Below are 18,018 nucleotides of genomic sequence, written 5' to 3' on the forward strand. Positions count from 1 at the left end.
GTGTAGGAAAGGGCAGAGAAGCGGGTTCCCCTGGCGTCGTTAACCATGTCGGGTAGAAAGCCCAGGTCTGTGGCAAACCCCCTGGAGTCTGCGATCACCACACCGAGTGAGAGGATACTGAAGGAGTGCCACAATCTGTATGTGGACAGCGAAAACGGTAAACAGTCGATAATCTGGATTAAGGCTAAAGCAAAGTTAGGACCGCAAAGTAGAAACCAGCCCGCCCTGGCTGTGGTATTATGGTAACCGAGCCGTGCCACTGCTGAAGCCCCCGACTGAAGTTTATGTGGACTTAAAGGTGTAATGCTGCTTGTTTAGTGTGTGTGTCAGTCTGCAGCAGCTGCTAGTGTGTGTCAAACACGTGACGTTGAACATCTCAGAGGCTCCTCTGCAGCCTCGCTGGGCAGTGCCCCATCTGACTGTATGCATTGATGCAAAATCACATACACATAGATATATAGAGACTTCATTGATCCCAGAAAGAGGAACATAATTAAAGTGCCGCAGTCGCATAGTGACGGCCTTATACTGTAAGATATTACAGTTAAAAAAATCAACAATTTAATAAGAAAGCCTCCTGTAGTGTGCTTTTTATTAATGGGAGATTATTATACCCTTCTGGGGTGCAAGCAGAGAAAAGCAGAGAGAATATCAACTTGTTTTCTAGAAGGTAAACATTTGGAAAGGTGTGGTGTCACGAATAATCCTGTAACTCATTTTAGTTACCTTGATCACCATGTGTCCTTTAAAAAAAACAACAACTTATTATAGTGTAATAGCTAAATAAAAACACAGGCTTGTATAATTTGTTATATGTCAATCTTTGCCCTCTCTTCCCCTTCCTTAAGAATAACTTGAGAGATAACAAATGAGAGATGCCTCTAGACCTTTGTATTGTATGTCAAAATCAAGTAGATATATTGGAATTACATTTCTAAAAGAAATTTTTGCTCCAAAGAGGAAAAAACCTTAGAATTTATGTTCATTCTTGGGAGTCTGATTTATAAAACAAACATACACATTGTGACCGCATAGGGTTAGGGTTCAGGTAACTTAGACTTCAGAGGTTTAACATAGTAGAATTTTACTTTAAGCATAACTGTCTTGGAGCTCATGCCAGGCAACAGGCATCAGTTTATTTTGCTTTTACTGTGATAATTGTCACTACTGAGAAGAGTTGTGAGGGAGGACAAGTGGTAGTCATTTCATCTGCCACTTTGTAAAATTTTCCTCTACCTACTCTTTAACCATGTACGATTAACTATGCATCTGTGCAGGCTTACTATTTACTCACAACTACATTATTTTATTTTAAAACCAGTCTAGAGCATCACAGTACAAAGGTACCACTATAGTCATTGCATGTCATGATTGTGTTGTGTGTGTTTTTCAGGCTTGGTAAAAATTGCCAGCAGCCTGGGAATCCGTCTTCTGCCTCCCAGAAAGAAGATCATCGTGATGATAATGGGTAACCACTCTGCAGGAAAGAGCTCCTTCATTAACTGGTATTACTGATACTTCTTATTGTTGTTGTGATCTAATAACGCTGCCTGACCATCACATGCTCTGCTCTATGTTTCAAAGAGAGACTGGTGTCGAGAACATCCTGTTCACACATGACTTTTTGAAAGCGCTTTGTGGTTTGAATGCAGCCCAGTTTTGCCCCAGGAAGTGTGGATTTACAAAAGAAAATGGGGGAAAAAACAGGTGTAATTTGTTATTTTGTATGTCAGTTAAATCTTTTGTCACCATCAAAGTTTTGTCCTCTTTTGAATAAATGCTGGGTAGGAAATATGTATGCTGTAAGATTAGTGACCTTTAGGCTACTCCCTTATTCGCGTCACCACATTGGGTGGATCTGCATATTTGAAATGCAGATCGAGGCATACAATGACACTGTAATACTGTCCGTGCTAAAAGAAAGAGCATCAAATCACCATTAATAAATACCATATGTACTGAATCAAATATAAACAATGTGTGCAGACATAAGAAGGAGGGTCTTTTCTGAAACAAGCCTTCCTGGGATTTGTGTCTCCTCCTGTCCTTGAACTGGGGACCTTTCACAATCTGGGAAAAACTTCCTCTTCTCCCTTCTTCTTCTTAAGCTTCTTATTTTCCTCTTCTCCTCCTTTTCTTCCTTCTCCTCCTCCTGACCCTTCAGGGGTTGCCAAAGCAGATTATCTCCCTTCCCGACCCTATCCCTAGCATCCCCCTCTGTCACTCCAGCCTTCCCCACAACCATGTACATCTTCTGTGGTCTTCCTTGTTTCCTTTACAGACAGTTTAGAATAATCAGTAACCCAACATGCTTGTCTGTGGTCTGTGGGTGGAAGCCCCAGTACGCAAAGAGAACCCACCCAAGCCACAGCTGGCCAATAGATTCAAACTCGGGACTTTTTATGTTGTGAAATGGCAGAGCTAACCACTGCACCACCGCGCCGCCCCTGATTCTAACTGATCTGACATATTTTAGAGAGAGGGGGCTTTCTGCTGACAAATTGGTTAAGGTGACATTTTTTTTCTATTGCAATATTTGTTAATTTGTTAAATCTTTCAAGATTCTTATATACTCATCTTCGCTAATGTTGAAGATGCTCTTAAGGTCATCACTTTGATTATTACTGCTTAGAGATTGCAAACTGGTTCGAGGAGTGTTTTTCTACCTGACATTTGTTCTCTAGTCTCTTGATGTCCAAATTCTGTAATATCCCACTGATCACACAACTACATCCTTTTAAACAAGCCACAAGCTATATTATTACAGATGGATGGGTTGGTGGGTAGGTAGGTAAATTATTCTAAACATTAAAACATGAAAGAATGAATTTAGTTTCTTGTGGATAAATCAAATTTACCAAGCAAAAATTCAAACAGTGCATTGTTTGAGCTTCTTAAAATGTTAGGATTTGTTTATTTTCCCTTTGATTGTAAACAGAATCATTTTGCAGCGTTTTTTCACATGTAGCTTTCCGCAAGAATTGAGGCGTTGTTGCTTTAGCTCTTTCTCACTTTTGATGGCGTTATTATCTTTCTAGGTATGTTGAAGAGCACATTCAGAAAACTGGGGTGGCCATCGAAACGCAGGGGTTTACCTTCATCACAAGTGGACGCAAAAGAGAATCTCTGACGGTAAGATCAGCGTGGACACGGCCGGCATGTGCAGCTGTGCCACGAAAAGATTTCCCAGCCAGAGCTTAAAAAGGAAAATTGTGACAGTTAACTCTTTTACTTCAGTGCAATCCTTTAATTTTGTTCTCAGTATTTGTTAAGAAGCTTGTTTTTATATTCAGCTATCACCTTTTAGTTTTGTACTCAAGGAGATGTTGCGATTGTTTGACTTCAGTAACATGAACTGAAGCTGCAGTCAGTCATAAAGGCTGATGAAGCAGGGTGTTTGATGTTGGCATTTATGTAAGGCACTCCCTCAGCCAGTGGTGATTTCTCATTCTATATGCTGCTCCACTGAGGGGCTTTGTTGTGTATGCACACACACACACACACACACACACACACACACACACACACACACACACACACACACACACACACACACACACACACACACACACACACACACACACACAGAAACATCTTTGCAGCATGAGAACAGGCTTGGGAGACACCTGCCTCTCGGTCGTCTCTGATATCCCTTCCCTCTGCCTCTCTGTTCATATCCTGATGTGGTGAAGGGTAGGAGTATGAATAATACATTTGGAGTGTAGGACTGCAGAGTAGAAGGATTATCTCCAATGTGCAGGAAGAGCTAAGGCGTGCACACTGAGCCGCAGCACACCAGCTCGTGTAAAGCACCAAGATGAGAGAGGACTCTGTTGTAGAGGGGCGGGAAAAGACTGCAGGGGAAAAAAATGCAGGTTTGTCTCATCGGGTTGTTTCTAACACTGTCCTGTTAACTCTTTCGCAGGGGAATGCAACGCTGCATCTCTATCCTCACTTTCGACCGCTCCTGGAGTTCAAAGGTAAGACTTTACTTCTTCAACTCTTTACTATACTACATTTTCATGCTCTCTCAGTGAATGTGCAGATAGTTCCTTCTGTGAAACATTAGATTTGATATATATTCCACGTGCGGGTAAACAGTAAAAACTTGGGGCTTTGCATCTCTATGCCTTTGATCGTGATATTTCTATGCTCATTGATGATCATCACCAATCAGTCTCTACAATTCGCAAATTATTGGAATTGAGAGTTAAAACTGCAGGAGATGAATGTAATCACAAACTGCAAAAAGGTAGCTGTACCTTTGAGGTTTAAGATAAGGCTCTGCTGGTGGCTAATGAATATTTACCTCTGGATGCTGCTGATCAAAGTCGGTTTTAAAGACGCGTTGTGATCTGTAACATCACAAGAATGTCTGCCTGTTTAATGCTCGGTTACTCGTGGGCTGTTATTAATCCTTATCACAGGCTTCTGTGATTTAAGGTTGGGTTTAGGTCCTTCACCTTGATGACTCAATAGTGAGTCATAAACTTGATGATAAATCGGTCCAGACTCCTGTTTTCTTCTTCTCACACACGTGCGGCGCTCTGATATTGTTTTAAGACAGTTTTGCTCAGATCTGTGCGTCAGCAGCGCTCTGGATACGCCACCGGACGGCCGCTGTGAACGTGGTGATCGTCTACAGAGTCTGGGTGTTGCCTGCTGGCTGAGTGGGGGTGTGCAGCGGAGGGTGGGGGAGTGTGTTTGAGTGTTGACAGGCAGTGTGTAGAGAGTGGGGGTTCACTGGGTGCGGACCAGAGCGAACACTGTATGGCGTATGAGTCACACGCCCCATCGGCAGCAGTGCAGTTTAGTCAGAAGGAGCTGCTGAGAAATGTCACAGCTATTAGAGACGGCGCAGCCCAGACTCCAGCAGCAACAGCTTCGCTCCGCAGGCCCGAGCCTCGCAACAATCTGCTGCTGGAATACAAGCAGGATTTTTCTTTTCAATTCATTTCAACTTTATCGTCATCGTCGCCGCCGCCTGTGGAAACCAGCTGTATGAGACATTTGTTTACCTGTCACAGCAGCCGAGGATGACTCATCAGAAAAGCTCCATATATCCATACATGTGGGAGCAGCTGCTGGCTGCACACTTTGGTCTCCTTTGGGATGTGCTTCTTAATTTGGCTTCATACTTAGATCTTTATGTGTCTGTCTTATCAACCTGTTGTCATGGGTTTAGCCTGTATGCTTTGTGGGAACTGACTGCTTTTGCTGCACATTAAAAAATAATCATATCCGCTGGTTAATCAAGGTCTTTGGCTTCTCAGATTCCTGTAGAAGTATTTGCACCATGTCTGCTTTCACTTGTTCAGCTCAACAATTTCTTTTTTGGTCTTGGTCGATGCAGCGTTATTGCAGCCTTTGCCCTTTTCCTTGTGCACATGATCTCCTGCACGGTCCTCTCAGTTACAGTCAGTTCAGGAACTTAGCGCACATTGGCAAGTATAACTCTCATTTTCAGCTGGCAGAACTTTTTTCCTTTCCCGCACGGATCGATGTATCTGTCCCCGTTTGTGCCTGTTTATTTAGGATTATATGGAATAGCTGAAGTGCGGTCTTGCAGCGCTCTAAATTAAAGCTACTTTATGAAATCCGCACACACCTAAACACAAACATACATATTTTTAATGTTTCTTTTGCACAGCAGGGATATCTCGGTACTCAGAGACTTTTCTTAGGCGTGTGATAAGAGGCAGATCTATTGATATTGTGGCCATGCTGATGTGGGAGAAACATGAGGGAATGCTAATGTGCCAGAGGAGCAGTGGCTCTGCTCACTGCAGCACAAGGATGCGATTTGTGCTGGCTGTTGACACCTGTCTCTTTGCATGAAACGGCCTCAGTGTCATCCCAGGCCTCCCTGGTGTGTGTGTGTGTGTGAGTGTGGGTCGGCGTGGGAGGGGTTACTTTGTCACTAGTAGGGATGCATCTCAATAGTGATCCTGTTCTATTTAAGGGGAGGGGGGGTGTTCTTATGTGTGGTGGTTGTGGTGGATTATCGTAACCTCTCAGTGCGTTGCCTCACAGTCGTTCTTCACTGGCTAGCTTTATGTCCCACGCCCCACACTAAAGCTGCCAGTTGAAGAGCTGTTGTGTGTAACCATGACAACAAAGCTCTCCACAGAGGGCAGTGAGGAAACAGAGGCCTCGTTAATATTTTCATGATTAGAAAAACAGAAATAAAGTTTCATGTGCGAGGGTGCGGCTGCTGTATCATCGTCACAGGACGTGAACGTATCTTTTCACACGTGCACAGCTGTGTCTGTGAAGAATACGATCGTTTTGGAGTTAAATTATAGCTGCCGTCCCCAAAATGCAAAGCTCTTAGCATAAAAGTTGCCTTGAGATCTTGTTGCTGATCTCCCTCAGGCTTCCAAGTATTGACCGCACTGCGGCTTCCTGTAGCACACAATATTATAGCCATTAGAGGCGACATTTTCCTGCATGGACTGAACTCGTTACCTTAGTTACTGTGTCTTTATCTTTTTGCACATGCACGCCATCTCTGTTTTCCAGGTGTTACTGACTACCTATCTGCTGAGATCTCCACCTCCAAGCAGAAGAAATTCAGCCTGGTGACTTTCGTGGACACTCCGGGTTTGGTGGACGGGGACATGATCTACCCTTTTGATGTGAATAGTGCCATCACTTGGTTGGGTGTGTCCTTTAGCTTAAACTTGTCTCTTCAGTGGTGATCTGTCTTCTTCTTCTTCTCCTTTGTGTCTACTGTACAGCTGATGTACAGCTGCAGGAATGTAATAAATGCTTTTTTTCTCTGAGCAGGAGAACAGGCAGACCTGATATTTGTGTTCTTTGACCCGATGGGCCAAGCGCTTTGCAAACGCACGCTCAACATTGTGGAGAAGCTGAGCCAAAAATGCGCAGACAAGCTGTTGTTCTACCTCAGCAAGGCAGATGAAGCTGGGAAGGAGACAGACAGACAGGTCAGTTTACCTGATTTGTATAATTTATTTTTGTTTCAAAGAAAGTTGAACCTGTGAGATGAACTTTTTTTTTTCTCATCAGAGAGTGATGATGCAGATAGTCCAAGAACTGTGCCGCCGTCCAGGTCTTAACAAATGTGGCTTTGAGATGCCAACAATATACATCCCGAACCCACAGAAGGTAAAATGATCTGTGTTGGTTACTTTAAACTGCTGTGTTTGTATAAAAATTACTTCTGGTTGTGCAAATATTATAAACCACGGCAGTGCAGTTATCGCTGCACCATCTTATGATCTACAACCACGAAGCGTGCGTGGTAGATTTGTGCATCCCTCAAGACCTCCGCTTCATTTCTGCTGAGCGAGTGCAGCTTCACTTTCTGCCAAGTCCACAAGGCTGTCAGTCAGAATGCCCTCAGGATTTGTCATGGAACTTTCCAGACCATCCTTTATTGAGATGTGCAGAGTGTTTTTCATGTTCAGTCCAAATCTGACGTGTTTACGAGCTGTTTGTCTCATGTAGCCGAGCAGGTGTGTGAACCAGATCGATGGCGTTTGTCAGACCATCGAGAAGACCATTAACCAGGCTGTTCAGAAGACACTGAATCAGCTGGAGAAAGATTCTGACCTTATTTGTTCCACTATCAGCAGCAGACTAGAGCAGGACAGGTATGACCTCTTGCAGCCTTGATAAAACATATTATGTGTACACTGAGCAGATAAGCATCACCAGATGCTATCAGTTGTGGAAAATGTATGATAGCACATTATTGTTATGGTTGTGTACACAGGGCTGATGTGGCTTGCAACAAAAGCATCCGTCTTCATTCATTCCTGTGCGGTGCTTTGGGTGTTTTCCTGCCTTTACTCTTCATCCTCAGTTTTATTGTGAGCACCTTATCCAAAGAGCAGCTGGAGGAGCTGTTGGGTGAAGGTGCAACTCGAACCATCACTATCTTCACAGTAAGTGCTCTGAATGAATATCAGTTTCATAATATTTCATTAATTACTTCATTAGTGACTTAACATAGTGTCCTGAGCTCTCTGACTGTCTATTACTGTGTGTCTGAAAGGGAATAGTGATGTATTTATGGGACTGGATACCTGAAGATGGGCAAGTAGTCTTTGTCATCATTTTTGGGGCTTTTTGCTACCTCCTGCTTTTCCTGGCAAAGTATTTTGCAGGGTAAGTGTGGCAAAATGCAATTTAACTCGTAGAGATTAATTAAACAGATCGATTTTGTTCATATTGACATGACAGCATCACACAGTTGCTGCAGATTCGTCAGCTGCACGTTAATGATGCAAATCTCCCGTTCCGCCACATCCCAAACAGATAGTGATCTGATCAGTAGTGATCATTTTCACACCCTGAATTGCAGCGTCAGTTTTTGGTTCTTAGCCAACAAGAATGGTACCTGGTGTGGTCTTCTGCTCCTGTAATGTTAAAAGCAGATGGGTTAGAGAGCATTTAGAGATGCTCTTTTGCTCACCTTGGGTGTAATGACTGGTCATTTGAGTCACTGTTACCTTCCTTTCTGGTCATTCTCGTCTGATTTATGACATCAACGAGGCATATTCACCCACTGGATATTTCCTCCTTTTCTGACCATTCTCTGTAAACCTTAGATATAGTTTTGTGGGAAAATCCCAGTAGATTAGCAGTTTGAAATATTCAGACCAGCCTGACTGGCACCAACCACAGTTCATGTGTCCGTTCAATGTCACCCGATCAAGGAGTAAACTAAACAGGGACTGGTTCATTCAAATTTTCAATTTCTTTGTAGTTTTCTGCAAACGGTTTTTCTATTTTTCTGTCCTTTTGAATGCTCTTGATGGTTGAATAAGATCATTATAAGATCGCAAGGGCCTTATGTCGTATCAAGACATTAAAAAGACTCCTTTAACGCTTTAAAGAACTAGGCCTGAGAACCGGCCTGTATGATACGCTCAAACATATAAATCACATTTCTTCCCCCTTCTGATGCTTGGTTTGAACTTTTTCATTTTAATATCAACTTGACCTTGTCTACATGTCTAAATGCATTAAGTTCCTGCCATTTAATTGGCTGGTTAGTTTTGTGTAATGAGCAGTTGAACAGGTGTAGACTGTACATGCAATTACAAACACGAGTATTTTAATGCTGTCATGTTCTTCATTCTCAGCCGGAGGAATAAGACTCTGACGAAGAAGGAGAAGAGGACGATGACAGAGTACAATGATTACATCCAAGATATCGTCAAGACTAAGAAGGTTAGATGTACATTTTGTGTCCTTATGCTCTCTTAACTAAGTTGTTTTTTCATTTGGATTGTGCAAATCTAAAGGCCACAGTAATTAAGTATTTTATTGATTTGTTATTGGTATAAAGGAAATTACTGCCAACTTCCCTTCATTTTATGGAGCTTTTTAGTGTTGATCGGGTTTTTTTTAAGTGAGCTGACTGCTAACTAAAAACTAGAATGCTTCATAAGGTAGTAAACTTTATGTCAGTGTTGTGTTTTCAGCTAGTTTAACTTCCCTCGCTCGGCCCAAAAAGAAAAGAAAATCAGTTCATGCGTGTTGTCAATTTATCAAACATCAGGATTGTGAATCTCACACAGGTAACTTTTTTTCCACAGAGTAAATTATATGAATGGTACCTCCAGCAGTGTGCAGCAGAATATGACCTCTGACCCTGGGTAAGCTGAAGACACTTTGCACCAGTACCTGTAAGCTCGCAGGTGTAAGCTCTAAATCAGCCGAGATCACTGCCAGCAATTATCATCTCAGCAGCTGATTTTAAAAGTGCCTTTATTACTAATTATTGGAGAAGCTATGATTGTAGTCGTTTAATGAAAGTCAGACTGTGACTGGATTTTTTTTTTTTTATAGTCTATGGGTAATTATTGCGAGGAAAATATGAAATGTTTACAAATTACAAATTTTGAACTTGGGGCTGCCTTTACCAGCAAACACATTTTCACAGTGTCCTCTATAAAGTTAGTTCTCATTGTTGTCATGTGATCGGTCTTTATATCGCACTACACTGTCCTGAGCACAGTGTTACCAGAATGTGTTTTAAGCAATAGCTACAATAACCAATGCTGTGATTAAAGCCTGGGCATTATAGTTGGACATCTGATAAAAACATGTTTATTGCGTTGAATCCTTCTCTTGCTTCCAAAGAGCCAATCACTTATTTTTATATATAAATCGTTGTCGTGTAATCATTGTTAGATGTTCCACAGACTTTCAGTACAGCACAGTACGGTGGCCTAGAGGTGCCACACACAGCAGCAAAAAGAAACATTTGACGGGAAAGTTGGTGACAACATTTCTTGTTTGTGACCGGATAAAATTCAAGTTCCTGGGAACAGGTTGACTCTATCATTATACGAGCATGTTTGCCCTACCCCCTGTAGAAACACAATATTCCCATTGTTCAAACCAACAGAGGATATTGTATATTTTGGCCTTGTGTCACCATTGTAATGATTTATATGATCCAGTCAAAAGGCTGGATTGGCCTTTTGTTCCCGCCTTACGTTCCTGTCCGCTCTCTACTCTTCTATCAAATAGAGGCTATAAAAATGCCACCTAGAAATCCTTGCTGAGGATCTGCTTTAGCTGCGAATGGTCCCATGGTGGGGATTGTAGCTCTCAGCATAACACAACCTCATCTCTTTGACCATATTTCTTTTAAGTGGGCCTCAGGGCTTTCAAGTAAGGTTTTTATATAAGAGTAGCATAGAAGCTGGAAATCTCTCCCGACTGTAGCCGGCGAACTTGATTTTGTCCAGTCACAATAAAAAATGTTGCCCCAACGCTTCTGAGAAAGGTGAGTTTTATTTTATTTTTTGTAATGTTTTTTGTTTGTTTGTTTGAAGTTTCATTTAGTTCTTGTTGTAGTTTTTGTTGTGTTTTGCACCTCAGGGACACCATAGTACAGTGCGCTGTCAGGTACCTCTTACTTGTGTTAATAAGCACTGAATCCTGCCGGTCCGTTATTGATAGATGTAACTAGTGACACCATATATTGCCTTCACCACACTGTTTGTAGATGTATTTATCAGTGTTGACAGATGTCAACATGTGAGGTGCTTTTTCTTAGAGATGCACTGATCCAATGCTCTACATTACCATTAGAGCTGCTTTTGAGGTTTTCTTTTTTTTAATTGCAGTGACTGATATAAATAAACCTCTAACATTAGTGAGCAGGTTAATCGGTCACATGAAGATGGTTATCAGCTCGATAAGTTAACTCACAATTTTTCTACATGGCTACGAATGTGTTTACATGAACTGCATCTGATCAATCTGTAACAGCAGATCTGTCTGTTTTATAGGCTGATTTTACAATGGGAGGTAAAACTATAATATTAGAACAATATGAAGCAGTCAAACACACACAACACTGGCTGAAAGCAGAGTGTGTGTACGTAATAGAAAGATTATATTATTAAAAGGCACTTTGTGAAGAATTTTGGTCAGTAAGACTGGAAAAGCACTACTACATTAATAAAGCCTGGCCGATTGAAAGCCAGAAAGGAAAGTTGGTATAAATGCTGACTGTGTAAGTCAACAGACATACTAGCATTACAGCTCTATCGCGAATAAACAGCCACAGTAAATTGTGGATGAGATGCGTGTAAGGCAATTGTTGCCTTACCCTTTCAGCTGCAGAAAAAATATGAAAAACAGGTCAAATATAGATCTAACTTAGCTGCAAATGAGGTCCACATGCACAAATATGTGCCCTGTTTTAGCATCCTATATGAAGGAGTCTATATCTATATTCCTTATTGATGCTAATGACAGAAAAACTTACTCTTCCAGGAATGGTGATACTATTTTCTGCTCCAGAGCAGATTAGCTGTCTGGCATAAGTTTCTATGGTTATATATCCCAGAAAGATGTGAACTGCCTTTGTAATCCACAAAACCCAGGCCTAAACTTGAAGTTACCTGGCTAAGATGAAATCTTGCTTCATAATACATGATGCACTGAAAGAGTTGGTGGCAAAAGCACTGAGTTGACATTTCAGAATTTTTATCAGAATAGAGAAGTTGGATCGGTGCATCCTTACTTTTATCCAAGCCTCCAGGCTATTTGCAATATAGTTGTGGACACTCCCAGTTTGTTTGTTTTTTAATGTTAGATGGCTCACAATTCAGATTTTTTATATATATAGTTGTGAAACTTCATTTATAAATTCTGTGAAATGTTTGTGCTACTGCATGAAATCTAGACTCAAGTGATTTCATCTATATTTTTAATAACCATGAATCAAAGAATGAAATCTGTCAAGAAAAACATGCAAAAACTACGCTCTGTCACCTCTTTGGAAATCATTAAACATTTTTTTTAAACCTGTTACACTTTTTTTTTTTTCCAGTTAATACAGTCAAGAACAGACATGCAAATAACAAGTAGAATAACATGAAAAATAAAATGTAACATAAAGCAGTTATTGTTGGAAGACTTTTATTTCAAAGTTTAGTTATAAAAATGCCATTCCAGACATCTCTGCAGGGAGAACAATGCCTTTTTAATCGCTTTGTTGACGTGTGTGTCAGAGCTCAAGTGTTTCGGGATCTGCGGCACTCCAGGATGCAATCAAATATCTGCTTTCTATCATGAAGCGCATTGCAAGCTCTGAACCACTGAAACTGCAGTAACTGTGAGGAAATATTTAAGCAACAAATTCAATTTTTCTGCTTGCAGAGGGACCGGCAAACCCAGGCCACAATCCTCAGTTCCCTGAGTTAGTAACAAACAACGTCTCTACAGGGGTGACGGCTATGCAAATTAACCTTAAGCTACTATTGCTCACTATTCATTTCCGAGGGGTTATACCTACTTGTTAGAAAATACACGAATCTACAATGCAAGCACTAGTATGTGATCAAAGAATAAGAATTCCATTTGTGCACTCTACTAGCAAGGCAACCATAACAGAGAGGTAAGCTGTGAGTCTAACCATTATAATAAATCACAAATTAACGCTGCGAGTGAGAGTTGGTAAGTAGGTTAAAAGCTGCATTCAGGCTTGTGCTGAAGTGGTAACACAGTTTGTTTTTATTGCAGATTTAAGCTTTGCTCATGTGTCTACATTAAAAAAATTTTTTTACTATTTGGGGCTTAATTTAACTCCTGTTATAGCAAGTTATACCATGCAGATCTACGGCCTGTATGCAAGCATACGACCACGTCTGTCATTCACTGGAAAATGTATGCTCTTATTTTGTTACAGTGCATTCAGGATTATAACTATTTACAATATTATCTGTACAAAAAAACTCATTGCCCTTCCCTGGCTTCTTATAAACAAAGTGTACAGGTAGATACATCTTGCAGCAGCACAGAGGCTGATACCGGTATTGCTTCATTGTGAAACAAGACAACATCGATAATAAAAGACCTGCCGACACAGTCGCTCAGTGTTTTCAGGTCGTGCGTGGCTCCTTTTGTTATTTTAAAGTATCTCTTAGGAGAAAAAGTGATGTCCTCAGGTAAGCATGTCCCAAACAGACAGTCATATCAGCAGGTTTGTGTGTGTTGTGAATAGACTGTGATAGCTGCTCAGTATCTCAGCACCATGAGTGTCCATATGGAGGTGTCCAAAGGGACTGGGAACTTCAGATGGGAAGTCATTGAGAGCCTTTGTCAATCAACCAAGAAATGTCTCCAGTCCTAAAACACACACACATAAAATCCCATTACATACAAACAAAAACATGCCAACAAAATCACACGTTAGTTGATAAATTACAGCTCCTTGTGAGTGGCTGTTAATGCGTGAAGCAGAAAGGAGAAAAAGCAGATATTTTTCCATACTTGCCAAGTCGTGTTAACATCCTTCAGGTTTTTTGCAAGCATTATTAGAAACAGAAGACACAACAACAGTATGGTCACAAAAACAAGGAAAAAGTGGACACAGGATTCCAGCAACATCATTACGGTACGGTTCTGCTGCATTTAACAGATCCAGCAGTTCCTGATAATAGTCAAGAAACTGATTTGTAAACCCTCTCACAGAGGCTCCTTAACCAGTGTGTGTAATTTCATAGTATTAATTGTGATTAAAGCTTTGTGTTACCATCACAGTTTTTAATCCTATAGCTGCACAGTCATGAAAAAAAAAGTTTTCACAGGACTTTCTGAAATCCTGTGAAACTCCAAGCACACCCCATGATTCAGTAGTTTGTTGAACCACCTTTAGCAGCAGTAACTTGAAGTAATCATTGTCTGTGTGACTATCTGATTTTTTCATCACCCCTCCAAAACTGTGCAAATAGTTGTTATGATGTGTTTGTGCTTATGTGCATTGTTTGGTTTTCACCAAACATGCTGCTATGCTTTATAAACAAACATCCCCACTTTAATGTGCTGCCCTGTTCTTTATTGAGAGAAGTTGGGTTTTTCTAGCAGCCCTTTTAAACAAATTCTAGTTGTTTGGTCTTGTTCTAGTTTTACTTAATATTATATTACTGTTAATGTTTACTCATAATAGAGAGCATCACAAGCAATTAATTCTTTTTAGAATTTATATACAGTTAAAGGCATAATAGTAGTATAATATTATATATCAATAATATTATTGGTGGTTAAAGTGAAACATGGAAATTACAACTGCTTAAACTATTTAAATACTTCATAACTATGCTGGTTCTTTCTTAAAATGCAAATGTACTCAGTGTATTTGCTATACAGTCAATGAATATTTTGTTAGGTACACCTGTTCAACTGCTTGTTACACAAATGCCTAAACAGCCAATCACATCTCAACAACATAACGCATTTAGGCATGGAGACAAGATAACCTGTTTAAGTTCAAACTCTGCATCTGAACGAGGAATTAAGGTGAATTTGAGTGACTTTAAACGTGGCATGGTTGTTGGTACCAGATGGGCTGGTGTATTTCAGAAACTGCTGATCTGCTGGGATTTTCCCAAACAACCATCTCTAGAGTTTACACAAAAAACATCCAGAGGACAGAGGAAAATGACCAGACTGCTTCGAGTTGACAGAGAGGGAACAGTGACTCAAATAACCCCTTATTTCAACCAAGGTATGCAGTAGAGCATGAATGAATGCACAACACATTAAACCTTGGAGCAGATGGCCTACAGTAGCAGAAGACCACATACGGTGCCACTCCTGTCAGCTACAAACAGGAAATTGAGACTACAATTCATGCTCACCTGAGACACAATATTCACCAAAATTGAGCAATAGAAGAATGAAAGAACTTTGCCTGGTCTGATGAGTCTCAATTTCTGCTGTAACATTAAAATGGCAGGGCCAGAATTTGGCATAAAGAACATGGACACATGGATGCATCCTGCCTTGTATCAACGGTCCAGGCTGGTAGGGGTGCTGTAATGCTGTGGGGGATATTTTCTTGGCACACTTTGAGCTCCTTACTACCAACTGGGTACCACTGGGATGTGGTGGAACGAGAGATTCAACCTGGTGCCAGCAGGGTTTAACTAATTGTCAAAAGAGTGTATATAGTTAGTGGGGAAAATGTGTAATTCTTAAAATACAGTTTTAAAATATCAATAAATCATGTAAAATATCTAAATATATAATTGCTCTGTAGTGTGTTCAAATAAAACAATTTATTTGGCTCACAGAAAACTTCGTATGATTATAAACTCCATCTCTCACTGTGGTTTCTGTCAGATTGAAAACATTTGTCAGGTATTTCTTTAACATAAACCTTAGACACAAAAACTATTATTGTAACCACGACCAGATTCTGGTCCGGAAGGACACTTACTCTACATCTCGCTTCTTAATCGTCTTTCCGGATCCTAGGACCTCTGCCACTCGGGATACAATGGGATCATAGTTCATGCTGGCGACAGAAACCACCTCCTCACTCCTATAGATGGACCAGAGGAGGAAACAATGAGAAGGTACCTTCACAATAAAAGATAAATATTAGTTCACAATAGTTAAAGAACAACAACACACAAGCGTACTAAGATATCAGAAAAATTCTAGGAATCTTACCTTGTATAAAATGCTACAAAGCGCAGTTCATCCAGATCTCCTTGTATAATGACATCATCAAATCCGTCACCATAACCTCCACAAATAGAAACAAATAATCCGACTCAGGCCTAATTCTTGGTCACGGGCTTCATTTTTGTTCAGCTAGATGGCAGTGTAGTACCAATATTTCAGGGCACACGCATTTCCTCTCAGTCTCTGATCTTTTTTTCACAGTCAGTCTTCCTCTTAACACAAATTTTCAGGCTAAAGCAAACACTAAAGATGGTTGGAAGGCCCGCCTACCTGCATAGCGTATGGTCTTCCCAAACATGGCTGACCAGAAGTAAGGCACAGTTTTGACCTCAGTGGCTCTGCCCATCATGCTAAGAGCTGCTACCTTTCCTGTTAGTGCCAGTGGAAACCGCAAACATTGACATAGTTGAGTTATAAAAGCCTTAGTTATGGAGTATGAATGCAGTCAAGAACATGCTACAACAAACTCACCATGGACATGAGCCATTTGCCAGTGAGGGATGTTCACCTTCTTGTTGTTGCGTGGTTGGAAAGGAAACATCACCACATCTCCTCCAGCAAAGACCCCATCAACATTTGTCTGCATATTCTGGAAGAAAGATGGAAGAATTTAACGAAATGGGAGTCAAAGAGTTTAAGTGAGGCTCCAGGCTCTGCACAGCACCTTGTTTACAGTAATGAAGCCCTTGGAGTCTAAGTGGATGCCGCTCTGTTTCAGGAACCCTGTTGCAGGAACGCTTCCTGCAGGAGAGCAGAGCAAGAGTGCAAAAACACACTTTTAATGTCACCAAAGTAATTTTTAGATAATTAATGACAGACAATAAGGACATATTCTGTATTATGTTTCATATCACCTGCTCCAATGACACACACATCTGCCCGCAGGACTTTTCCACTCTTCAGTACAACCTCTTTCAACTGTAACAGGGAAAAAACAGCTTGCAGTTATGTGCTAGTGTATCTATTGATATGCTAACAACTCTCACGCAAAATAAATGTTAATATAAAAACTGGTATTTTTATTCAGTTAGTTTTTTTTACTGAGAAATGGGATTATACATGTAAAGTCACGGCGTCTCTCAAAGTTATTTAGATCATTTCCCCCAAGAGATGGATGCAATCTTCAATATCCCAAGTTCAGTGGACACAATGTCTATCTCCTTATCTGAGTTTTGCCACGTTGTCAAACAAGAGACAATAGTGCGTCCGAGCATTGTGCTGTTTCTCTCACTTTCTGAATACCTGTCCATGATGGCCAACCATCTCTGACACCTCGTTCAGCATGTAGAATTTCACCCTGTTTGCCTCAAACAGCTGCGAAGACAAAACGGTTCTAGTGAATACTCGAAAACAGAGAGAGAAAAAGTTCACCGCTGAATTTTCATGTGTCTGCATGATCAATCGCCGCTAATGAGAAGATTTACACTCCCATTTGTGGCGCAGTATTGACCTGCGAAACATGATTTGCATTTTAACTAATAGTTTCCTCTCAGGGAGAATGCTGATGATAGAATTGTGGAAGTGCTTCATGTTCTGAAAAGCTTGATTTCCCAGGAGGGCGTCTCTACCTTCATTATGGCTTTCCCTACTTTCTCCCCGAGAGCTTTTTTAAAAGGGACCGACTCGATCCCGATGACAGAGACTGAGTGGGCCTTGTCAGTCAGAGCTGCAGCCACCTCCATACCTGCCGTCATAATGAATAAACAGCACTTAACATACACACTAGTTAATGCAGGATGACACAAAACAGTAATACATTAAGAGTTAACACCTTTGGAAATGAGTGGACAATTTTTTTATATGCAAAGCTGTACTGTGAAAAAAACATGAGCAATGAATAGTAGTTAATATATAAAGAAATATATAATGTCTGAATGAATTAATATATAAATAAAACAATAAATGAAAGAATATAATATAATGTTTAAAAACTGTACAGTGTATCAATATATTAGTTTTATCTGTTAAATAAAAGATAAAAATTTGAATATCTGATACTTTTTTGCGAATTTAAATGTTATGAAAACAATATGTTTATAAATGTGTCTT

The 18,018-nt window shown here is 40.5% G+C and overlaps 2 protein-coding genes across 6 annotated transcripts in view; one reads left to right on the top strand and one right to left on the bottom strand.

Moving 5' to 3' along the window:
- LOC147317362 (uncharacterized) lies at positions 1-12,306 on the top strand. The gene is made up of 12 exons (XM_086314226.1): positions 1-157; positions 1,394-1,505; positions 3,039-3,132; positions 3,926-3,980; positions 6,523-6,663; positions 6,790-6,950; positions 7,033-7,131; positions 7,474-7,619; positions 7,742-7,913; positions 8,024-8,136; positions 9,117-9,204; positions 9,573-12,306. Exons 1-12 carry the CDS (start codon positions 46-48, stop codon positions 9,624-9,626), a joined length of 1,347 nt encoding a protein of 448 aa, XP_086170352.1. The 5' UTR covers positions 1-45; the 3' UTR covers positions 9,627-12,306.
- aifm3 (AIF family member 3) overlaps positions 12,056-18,018 on the bottom strand; it is an 18,269-nt gene continuing 12,306 nt past the window's right edge. Inside the window, exons 12-21 of one of the 5 annotated variants that reach the window (XR_015131829.1) lie at positions 17,538-17,653; positions 17,212-17,283; positions 16,824-16,887; positions 16,634-16,710; positions 16,441-16,558; positions 16,240-16,338; positions 15,955-16,030; positions 15,719-15,861; positions 13,771-13,791; positions 12,056-13,626 (exon numbers count right to left, since the gene is read on the bottom strand). Coding sequence is in view for 3 of the 5 variants with exons in the window: in XM_086314222.1 (XP_086170348.1) it covers positions 13,725-13,791; positions 15,719-15,823; positions 15,955-16,030; positions 16,240-16,338; positions 16,441-16,558; positions 16,634-16,710; positions 16,824-16,887; positions 17,212-17,283; positions 17,538-17,653 (794 nt within the window). In the remaining 2 variants the exon portion in view is untranslated. The other 4 variants (XM_086314223.1, XR_015131830.1, XM_086314224.1 and 1 more) reach the window with 4 other exon arrangements.

Source organism: Aulonocara sp. 'chitande type north' Nkhata Bay, linkage group LG12 (assembly GCF_057382095.1).
Source record: "Aulonocara sp. 'chitande type north' Nkhata Bay isolate Kocher_YH1m ecotype deep benthic linkage group LG12, A_spYH_male_GT1.1, whole genome shotgun sequence".
NCBI lineage: Eukaryota > Metazoa > Chordata > Actinopteri > Cichliformes > Cichlidae > Aulonocara > Aulonocara sp. 'chitande type north' Nkhata Bay.